A 10,863-nucleotide genomic window follows, 5' to 3' on the forward strand; every position below is an offset into this window, starting at 1 on the left:
CTAATTTTCCCGGCTGCATCTCCCTTTCCCTTTCTGTGTTGGCTGAAGTACTTGAGAGGTACAGACATCCCAATCCGCCTACTATATACCCCCATTAATATGCACCCCACTATTGTACAGCAGATGATATTCATGGATCTGTTAAGGTTTTGTTGTTCTTCTGGAAGTTCATGAATTGAGCAGGACCTTAGCTGAGCAGCAGTGTCTGTCATCAATTAATAAAATTTTCTGAAACTGATGGCTTCTCCTGTCACTTCCTTATGTACAGGTCCCTGGCCCTATCTCCGAGCAGATTCACAGCATCTGTTTGTAAAGACACTTTCCTGTGGTTCCTTCCATGGGGTCCCCCGTTTGTGGGACATCCCCCCTGGAGCAGGGTGTCCCCTCTGTGCTGCAGCCCCAGGGCTCGGGCAGAGCTCAGCCAATCAGAGCCCGCGGCGCTGATGACTCACCAGTTGCCAGGCAGACTCGCAGCTCCCCGCGTTCCCACCTGGACCCACCTGCGCCCCCCCTCGGCCCCATGGCCCCGCGAGGGGAATTTGGGGAGGTGGGAGTGGGGCAGCGCCAAGGCCGGGCCCCCCCGCGCTGTCCTGGCGGGAGCGGCTGCAGTGGGGACCGAGTGCGGGCGGGAGCGGCCGAGAGCCCAGCGCTGCCCCAGCCCGACCTGCCCCAGCTCCATCCCTGCCCCTGCGCTGGGATGCTGTGGGGCTGGGGGGAAGAGGGAGCCGGCAGTGGGTGCTGGGCCTGGGGGCAGGAGGAGAAGGGAAGGAGAAGCAGGCTTGAGGAACAAAATGGTCAAACGATGTAGGTGGCAGGAGAGGGTGGGATTGTGCAAGAGAAGGAAGAATAGTAAGAGGAGGAGGAGTGTGAGGAAGAGTAGAGACACAGGAGGAAGAGGAGGAGGAGCAGAAAGAGGAAGGACCACAAGGTTCCACCCCTCCCTGTGTCTGCAGCCTCACCCCAGCCCCAGGAGTGCTGCTCCCCCCACATGCAGCAGGTGACTGTGGAGGGGGATCCGCGATTTTCACGGGGTGAATCTTGGTGTTTATGAGCTTTCTTGGGCTAAATGTTGGTGCTTTGGTTTTATGTGGCAGCTGAATCTTTATGTTTTGGAGAAGGAGGTTTTTGCATAGTTGTGACGTTTGGGGAGTTTTTGATCTGTGTCTTGAAGTTTGTGGGATTTTTGGGCTGAATCTTGGTGTTTTGGAGGTTCTTACAGACACAAGATTCCCAATGACTTCCTGAGATGAACTTGGGCAAGGAGGAACCTCCAGTCCAAGGTGCTCTCCTCTTGTTTTTTCCCCAAACCAGGATTTGTCATTGCCAGGGCTTGGCTGGATGGAGGAGGAGGAAAAGCCCCGGAGATGCTGCAGGAGGAGGAGCTGCAAACCCAGCCCAGGGAGCTGCAGGGAGGAAAGAGCCCCCCTGAGCCAGGAAGGTGGGCGGAGATCCAGGCGGAGCTCGGAGCTGGTGGAGAAGCCTCATGGCAGGGAGAAGCCCCACAAGTGCTTGGAATGTGGGAAGGGTTTCAGGTGGAACTACCAAATGATCCAGCACCAGAGGATCCACACTGGGGAGAAGCCCTACGAGTGTGGGGAGTGTGGGAAGAGGTTTCGGACCAGCTCCCATCTCCTCAGACATGAGAAGAGTCACACAGAGGAGAGGCCCTTCCTCTGCCCCGACTGCGGGAAGGGCTTCAAGCACAACTCCCACCTCATCAGGCACCAGCGCATCCACACCGGGGAGAGGCCCTACGAGTGTGGGAAGTGTGGGAAGGGCTTCAAAGACAGGTCTGGCCTGATCCAGCACCAGGTGATCCACGCTGCGCAACGGCCCTATGAGTGCTTGGAATGTGGGAAGAGCTTTGGTTTGAGCTCACACCTGAGAATACACCAGCGCATCCACACTGGGGAACGGCCCTACGAGTGTCCCCAGTGTGGGAAGAGGTTTCGGACCAGCTCCAGTGTCCTCCTACATGAACGGATTCACACAGAGGAGAGGCCTTTCCGCTGCCCCGACTGCGGGAAGGGCTTCAAGCACAACTCCGACCTCACCGTGCACCGGCGCATCCACACCGGGGAGAGGCCCTACGAGTGTGGGAAGTGTGGGAAGGGCTTTGTACAGAGCTCAGCCTTGACCAAACACCAACGAAGGCACCACTAAGGGAAGCCCTGTGAGTGCCCCAAGTGAGGGAAGAGCTTGGAGTGAGGGAAGAGAGTGAGGGAAGAACTTGGTGCGCTGCTACAGCTCCATCCCCCATGGGAGGATCCGGGCTGGATGATCCCCAGTGACCCCTGTTGGGCAGAGCCCTGGTGCCCCCGTATGGGGAATAAAACAGAGAGAAAAGCAATGGAGCTGATAAAGGGGCCCGATATCTGAGGCCTGACTGAGCAGAAACTGTGGGAGACACAGACACAGTTTCAGTCTCCCTGGGCAAGAAGAGGGGACAGTGGGAGGTGGCAGGGGTGTGACAGAGGGGATGAGGGGGTGACAAAGGGACAGAGGACACAGCAGAGCCCTCCAGGGAGGGGACAAAGGGGACCCTGGGAGGGCACTGGGGCCACCGTAGGAGACCACAAATGCCTCCAGGTCCCTGACACCTCCCCTGTCCCCTCCCCAGGTGTCCCCTTACCAGCTGGTGTCACTGGTGAATCTGGTGGCCACCCTGGGTGAGGTGGCAGCCACCGTGACCAGGTTACAGAGGGACAAGCAGCAGCTCATGTCCCCAGAGTCCCTGCACGTGAACCTGAGGAACTTTACCTGGAGTCTCGGTGAGACCCTGGAGCAGGGCGGTGTCACCTCCCTGGGCCACCGTGGTGTCTCCTCTCTGGGCCAGGCCCTGGCCGTGCTTGGGGCCACCCCAGGGGCCACCTGGGCCGATGTGAGAGCTGCGGGCTGGGCCTGGCAGGAGTTGGTGGTCAGGCTCGAGGACAGCCGGGCCCTGCTGGCCTGGGATGCCACCGAGCTCCGCGACGCCCGCTGGGACGCGGCCATCGCTGCCATCCGGGCCGGGGACCTGCAGAACGTGGCCACCCGCAGGAGGACAGCTGGGAGCAGCCTGGTGGCCACAGCCCAGCAGCTGAAGGTGGCCCTGGGCAGGGAAAAGAGGGCCTTGGCAGGGCCACCCACAAGGCCCAGGTGGCTGCGGCCACCAACGAGGCCATGGGAGAGGCCATGGTGGCCAGCAGCCAAGCTATGGTGGCCACCAGAAGGGGACATTGGGCACAGGTGGCCCTGGGGCCGCTGGAGCGCTTGGTGGAAGAGTGTGAAGGAGGCAGGTGGTTCCCCGAGGAGCTGCAGCGCCGGCTCGGGGACATCGAGGCCATCCTGGAGGGGACAAAGAAGGCGTCCCCCGATGTCCCTGAGGCCTTGGTGGCTGAAGTGGCCGAGTTTGAGCAGCTGTGGGATGCCAGTGCCTGCCTGGGCAAGGATCACCTGCTGGGGACACTTGGGGACATCCACGACCTCCTCTTGAGTCCCTGTGGTGGCTCCAGTGGCCCCGGTGGCCCCAGCAGGCGCGCCCTGGCCCAGCGGTGCCAAAAAGCCGTGGAGGATCTCCCCAGGCTGCTGCAGCGATGGCACCGCTCTGATGCCATCAGGGACAGTGACATCCTGGTGGACAGCGCTGGCGTCACCAGTCCCCTCCTCGCGCGGGATTTGAGACCAATTCGGAGAATTTTCTGGGAATTTTCATGGGCATTGTCCCACATGCTGATGGGAGTTTCTGGGATGACGTTACCAGCCGCACCTGGGGCCATTGTGAGAGCACTCAGAAGGCTTTTGCATTCCCCTGCTGCCTTTTGCATTTTTCTGCTTTTTCTATTGGGTTTGGCACTTCTCTATTGCCTTTTGCAGGTTCCTATTGACTCCCAGCATTTTGCTGAGGTGCTCATACTGATATTGATTATTGATAATTCCTTGCAGCTGCTCGTTGGCACAATAAAATCTCAGAGTTTGCATGGACAAGTCCAAGGCAGTGTGAGCTTTCTGCCAGGATTTGGGAATCCTTTACGAATCCAATTCTCACATCCCTGGGCCCCCCCGGTCCCGGCGCTGTTCCCGGGGGTCCCGCAGCTCTGGGGGGTCAAAGGGGAGGGGGCGGAACCCCCGTGATGGGTGGGGGGCACAAAGGGGGGTCCGGGCCCGGTGCTCGGGGGGGTCGGGGGCACTGAAGGGGTGCGGGTGCGGTTTTTGGGGGGTCCCGGTGCTCGGTGAGGGGGGTCAGTGCTCAGCAGCGGGGGCTGTCCAAGGACCCCCCCGGCCCCCCAAATCCCAGCGGGGTGTGAAAAACAAAGTTCACTAAGGGATTACTAAACAAAGTTTAATCAGGGATAAAAAAGGGTTTTGGGGCTGGCCAAAGAACTCCCCCTCAACTTAACCCTTCGTTCTCCGGATCCGGTTCCACTGCAGGGCCACGAACACACTCCTGAGTTTTGACATTATTCAAACACTCCCGGGAGGTTTGGGTGTCCCAGGAACTCGTGTTTGGGTCTCACCTCTGACTTGTCTGCAGGACATTCTGTAGATTAAGTCAATGTTTTTGATTTCTTCTCATGGTTCCACCCTGTTGTTTCAGGCCCCCTGATAAATTCATAAATTCTTCTGAGCTTTGTGTCACTGGTATCACCTGGTGAGGCTGGTCCACAGATGTGGGAAACAACTGAATTGTTTTACACCTGAGTCAGTCACACAAAAGCATTTTAACATTGCATAGTCTCTATTTCAATGTTTATTATTGATCTGTTTAATATTTATCTATTTTTAATATATTAAGGCATATGATACAATATCTGTTTATTACTCTAGCAGTAAATTTGTTATACGCTGCACACATAAACAGATCGATTTTATTGTACCAGCGAGCAGCTGCAAGGAATTATCAGTAATCAATATCAATATCAAGTACCACAGCAAAATCCTCGTGCTCAATAACAACGTGCAGAAGGCAATACAGAATTTCAAAAGCTGATTATTCTATTGTCATTTATAACCCGGCTCTGCTGCAAGGCACCGAGGGGCTCATTCAGCCCCTGGCCCACCGCCACCCCCATCAGTGTCCCCAGAGCGTCCTCAGAATGTCCCCAAGTGTCCCCAGTGACGTCACCCCAGGAATTCCCATCCGCATTTGGGACAATTGCAATGAAAATTCCCCGAATTCGTCTCAAATCCAGTGTGGTTTGGGGAGGGGGGAGAAGTGACAGCAGCGATGTCCCTGATGATGTCACCGTCCCCGACGACGTCACAGCGGTGACATCGCTGTCCCTGCAGCAGCCTCGGGATGTCCTCTGTGAAAAATGCATATTTTATGGTTGGCTTTTGCAAGTATTATATTGAATAGGGTTTGTATTATGTTACATTGATTAGTAGTGCTGTATTAACATTTTAATGGCAGGGTAAATGCAGATTTGTGGTTAAAACGGAGCTTTTGTGGTTAAAATAGAAACTCTGTGCGTGGGAAGAAAGGAATGAGGTACTTGCACCGGGACGGCAGCCGCAGGACACCGAAATCTTCCAGAGAAAAAGAATTTACAGCTTATTGTAAATGCAGGCGAGCCAGGGGGAAGAAATGACGATGCCTGACTCCAGCTCAGAAGGATGAATGGTTTCTTTATTAGAACTATACTAATATACATTAATATACTGTTTAAAGGAGACACTAAAACTACTAACCTGCTTTTTCTATTAATATATTGTTTAAAGGAGATACTAAAACTACAAACTGCTTTTTCTAACTCCCAAATCTAACTCCTCACAACTCGTGACCCTCTCTGAGATTCCAGCCCCAGGTGGGTTGGATTGGCCCCAGGCTCAAACGATCCTCACCAGAACCCAACCCAGCAACAATTTGGGTAACAAATCGTTAAACAATTCTCCAAACACGTTCCACATACTAAAACAAGGAGCAGAAACAGAAATTGATTTCTCTTTCGTTTCCCTCTGTGCTCCTCTGTGGAAAATGCTGGGAGGCAGAGCAATGTGCTGCCACAAGGGCTCCCTGATTAAAGGAAATTCACTCTCCGTGCCCCGCTCAGCCCTGCGGGCGCCGCGGGATTGAGAAGAGGCTGCCACTGCTCCGGGCTCTGTGGCTGGACAGGATTGATGCATCATGCATGAGATCGATGAATATGCAACAGGCTGCTGCTTTTAGGTTATTCCTTGTTCAAGGCGTGGTTTTGGCAGCTCAGTGCCCGAACCATCCGGACGTCCGTAATCCCTCGCTTTTTATTGTCTTGTCACTGTCCTGACCTCATTGTCCACATTGTTATTGCTCTGATTTAATTGCTGGTTTTTTACTAACTGTTTTATTACTAATAAACCTTTACAATTTTAAAAACCAACTGACTGGTGTTTTCCACAGTGCCCAAAAACATCCAGATGTCCAAAATTCTTCACTTTTTATTGTCTTGTCATCGTCCTGACCCTCATTGTCCAGATTCTTATTGCTCCGATTTCATAGCTATTTTTATAACTATTTTGTTACTAATTAACTTTTTGAATTTGTAAATTTTTAAATTTCAAAAACCAGCGAGTGGTGCTTTTCACAGTGCCCAAGAACTCCTGGATGTCCAAAATTCATTTTTTATAATCTTGTGGTGTTCTCATCCTCATTGTCCACATTTTTATTACTCTGATTTTATTTACTTTTTTTTTTTACTCACTATTTTATTACTAATAAACTTTTAAAATTTAAAAAACAACTGATTGTTATTTTCCACAGTGCCCAAAAACTCCTGGATGTCTGAAATTCTTAATTTTTTATTGTCTCATGGTGCCTGACCCTCGCTATCTACATTTTATTACTCTGATTTTATTTTTAAATTTTATTTTATTTTATTTATTATTATTTTATTTTTATTTTTATATGTCTTAATAATTGTTTTATTACTAAGAAACTTTTAAAATTTCAGAAACAACTGGTCAGTGTTTTCACAGTGCCCAAAAGCTCCTGGATGTCCAAAATTCTTCATTTTTTATCATCTCGTGGTGCTTTGACCCTCATTGTCCAAATTTTTATTACTCCTATTTATTGCTATTTTTATAACTATTCTATTACTAATTAACTTGTTTGAATCAGTAATTTTTAAAATATTTTAAAGAACCAGAACTGGCATTTTTCACGGTGCCCAAAAACATCCGGGCATCCAAAATGATTTTCTTTTTATCACCTTGTGGTGGCCTAAATGTCATTGTCCAGATTTTGATAACTCTGATTTTATTTTGCATTTTAATTTTATTATTTTTATTATTTTAATTTTTTATTTTATATTTTTAATAACTATTTTATTATTAATAAACTTTTAACATTTCAAGAACAACTGATCGGTGTTTTCACAGTGCCCAAGAACTCCTGGGTGTCCAAAATTCTTCATTTTTTATCATCTTGTGGTGTCCTGACCCTCATTGTCCACGTTTTTATTGCTCCGATTTTATCACTATTATAATTATTATTTCATTACTAATTAACTTGTTTAGTTATTTATTACTAACTAACTTGTGTAATAATTAGTTTATTATTAATTAACTTGTGTAATTAGTGATTAGTTTGTGATTTTACAGACCCGCGATCAGCACTTTCAGAGCTCGCCGCGAGCAGGAAACGTTACACGGGAACGAGCTTTGGATCGATTCCTGTGTGATACTGATCAATAATCAATAATCAGTAACTAATGCTGGATCGATTCCTGTGGCATTGCTCAATAATCAATAATTAATAACTAATACTGGAACTATTAATTTGTGATATTGATTAATTAATAATAAATAATTGACATTGGATTGATTCCTTTGTAGCATTGATTAATAATAAATAATAATGAAGAGTGGATAAAAGTTTCTGTAATATCGAGTGATTAATAATAATTACTAATATCTAATAACATAGATTGATTCCTTTGTGATATTGATTAATAATTTATAATTTATATTGGATTATTTTATTTTTAACATTGATTAACATTATTGGATTTGTTACTTTGTAATATTAATAATAATAATATTGGATCGATTTCCTTGTAATATTGATTAATAATAAATAACTAATAACATAGGATTAATTTATGTGTAATATTGATTCTTAATAATCAGTAATTAATAATTAATATTGGATAGACTTATCTGTAATATTGATTAATTAATCCTTAATAATTAATAATAGATCAACTTATTTTTAGTGTTGATTAATTAATAATCAATAGTTGATATTGGGTCTATTTCTTTGCAATGCTGGTAATAATAAAGAATTAGTAATTACTACTGAATTTATTTCTCTGCAATATTGATTAATTAATAATCAATAGTTGATATCGGACAAATTTATTTGTAATGGTTAATAATTAATAATTATCAATAATCAATAATCAATAAATAATATTGGATTGATTTCTTTGTAATATTGTGAAAAATGCCGATTGAATGATGCACTGCTATTGATTATTGATAACTCCCTGCTATTGATTATTGATAACACCCTGCTATTGATTATTGATAACTCACTGCTATTGATTATTGATAATCTGCTATTGATTATTGATAACTCACTGCTATTATTGATAATCTGCTATTATTGATAACTCCTTGCTATTGATAATTGATAACTCCCTGCTATTGATCACTGATAACTCCCTGCTTTTGATTATTGATAATCTGCTATTGATTATTGACAACTCACTGCTATTGATTATGGATAATCTGCTATTGATTTTTTATAACTCACTGCTATTGATTATTGATAATCTGCTATTGATTATTGATAACTCACTATTGATTATTGATAACTCCCTACTATTGATCATTGCTAACTCTCTGCTATTGATTAGGATGTGTGGAGATGAAGGAACAATGGGAAAGGAAATCTCCTTTTTTTTCCTTTTTCCCCCCATTTTTTTATCCTTTTTTTGCCCCTCTCCCGTGACAAAAGCGAAGATTTGATGAAAAATCGATAAAATGGGAAACGGAACTTTTTAAAAATTGCTTTTTAAAAAAAATCCAGTGAACAATTGGAGCTGGGTAATTGGTTCTCTAATGACTTTAAATTCGTGCTTTGGGTTTTTTAATCAATGCTTTAAAAAAGAACCTTAAAATCCAAACTGGAACAAACTCCCCAAGTGTCACCAACCCCACTGGTGTCCCCAATGTCCCCAAATGTTCCCAAATGTCTCCAAACCTCCCCAGATGTCCCCAGATGTCCCCAAACCTCCCCAGATGCCCCCAAATGTCCACCAGGCCCATCCCCACCTTGTCCTCCACGCTGGGCATGGTGGCACCTGTGGGGACATTGGGGACACGTCACCGACACCCCTGGGTGGCACCGGCACCCCTGGGTGGCACCGAGCCCATCCTGGTGGCACCGGCCACCCCCCGCTGTCCCCAGCTCTGCTCCTGATGTCCCTTAGGAGATCCCAGTCCTGTCCCCAGTGTCCCAAACCCCATCCCCGGTGTCCCCAACCCCGTCCCAGCTGTCCCCAGCCGTATCCCAACTGTCCCCAACCCCATTCCTGATGTCCCCAACCCTGTCCCCAGTGTCCCCAGGCATCTCTGCTGTCCCAAGACCCTCCAAACCCTATTCCCGATGTCCCCAGCTGTCCCCAACCCCACTCTTGATGTCCCCAACTCCGTCCTGGTGTCCCCAACTCTATCCTCAATGTCCCAAACCCCGTCCCAGGTGTCCCCAGCTCCAGTCCTGGTGTCCCCAGACCATCCACACCCCATCCCTGATGTCCCCAGGTGTCCCCAACCCCATCCCTGATGTTCTCAAGTGTCCCAAACTCCGTTCCTGATGTCCCCAGCTGTGGCCAAACCCTGGCCCTGATGTCCCCGGGTTTCCCAAACTCCATCCCTGATGTCCCAAGGTGTCCTCAAACCCCATCCCTGATGTCCCCATGTGTCCCTCACCCGCCACCACCACAGTGACCCGGTGTGGCACGTCCCAGCCGGGCCCCAGGGTGGTCACCAAGGTGTCTCTCTCGGTGTCCCCCTCAGTGTCCCCCAAGCGTGGCCTGGGGTGTCCGTGGGCGCGGTGCTCCCAGCGGATCTCCACGTCCAGCAGGAAGAAGCCGACGGCGTCGCAGTGCAGCTCGGCCAGGAGCCCCGGGGACAGCCGGGATGGCAGCAGGGACAGCCGGGGAGGGGCTGGGACACGGGACAGTGAGCTGGGGATACTGGGAGGGACTGGGAGGGACTGGGACATACTGGGAGGGACTGGGACATACTGGGAGCCCCGGCCCCGCCCATTCCCGGCACTGACCAATCACGTGCAGCCGCAGCACCTGCTGCACCTGCCCGCGGGGCGCGCTCACGGAGCAGACGAAGGCGCCGTTGTCTGACACCGAGAGCGGCGGCAGCTGCAGCGACACCTCCCTGGCGCCCCCCGGCGGCTGGGAGGACCGAGGAAACGTTCAGCCTCAATGGTGCCCCCTAGCAGCTGGGAGGACCGTGGCCGTTCTGTGCCCAAAAACCCCCAGAACCCCCCCAAAAAAAAACACCGAAAATGCTCCCAAAACCCACAAAAATCACCCGCTAAAACCTCCCAGAAACACACAAAAAAAGCCCCCAGAAATCACCCACAAAACTCCCCAAAAAAAACCCAAAAAATGCCCCCAAAACCCCCAAAAATCACCCACCGAACCCCCCCCGGACCTCCCAAAAAACCCCAAAAAATGCTCCCAAAACCTTCCAAAAAAACAATGCCCACAGCGCCCCCTAGCGGCCAGGAGGATCGAGGCTGTCACGTGCCACTGGGGCCCCCTGGTGGCCGGGAGGACTAAAACCACCCACTGCCAGTGGCACCCCCTAGCGGCTGGGAGGGGCAAAGCAATTCCATGCCTGCAGCGCCCCCTGGTGGCCGGGAGGACCAAGGCTGTCCAT

General features: G+C 49.3%; 1 protein-coding gene across 1 annotated transcript; it reads left to right on the plus strand.

The window, feature by feature from the left end:
* Positions 1-597: 597 nt before the first annotated feature.
* Positions 598-7,774, plus strand: LOC146764192 (uncharacterized). Its single transcript, XM_085565684.1, has 2 exons — positions 598-2,173; positions 5,441-7,774. Exon 1 carries the CDS (start codon positions 1,339-1,341, stop codon positions 2,161-2,163), a length of 825 nt encoding a protein of 274 aa, XP_085421810.1. The 5' UTR covers positions 598-1,338; the 3' UTR covers positions 2,164-2,173; positions 5,441-7,774.
* The last annotated feature ends 3,089 nt before the right edge of the window (positions 7,775-10,863 follow it).

Source organism: Lonchura striata, chromosome 36 (assembly GCF_050655825.1).
Source record: "Lonchura striata isolate lonStrDom1 chromosome 36, ASM5065582v1, whole genome shotgun sequence".
NCBI lineage: Eukaryota > Metazoa > Chordata > Aves > Passeriformes > Estrildidae > Lonchura > Lonchura striata.

Coding starts and splice junctions, on each gene's coding strand:
- LOC146764192 (XM_085565684.1), top strand. CDS start 1,339: ATGGAGGAGGAGGAAAAGCCCCGGAGATGCTGCAGGAGGAGGAGCTGC.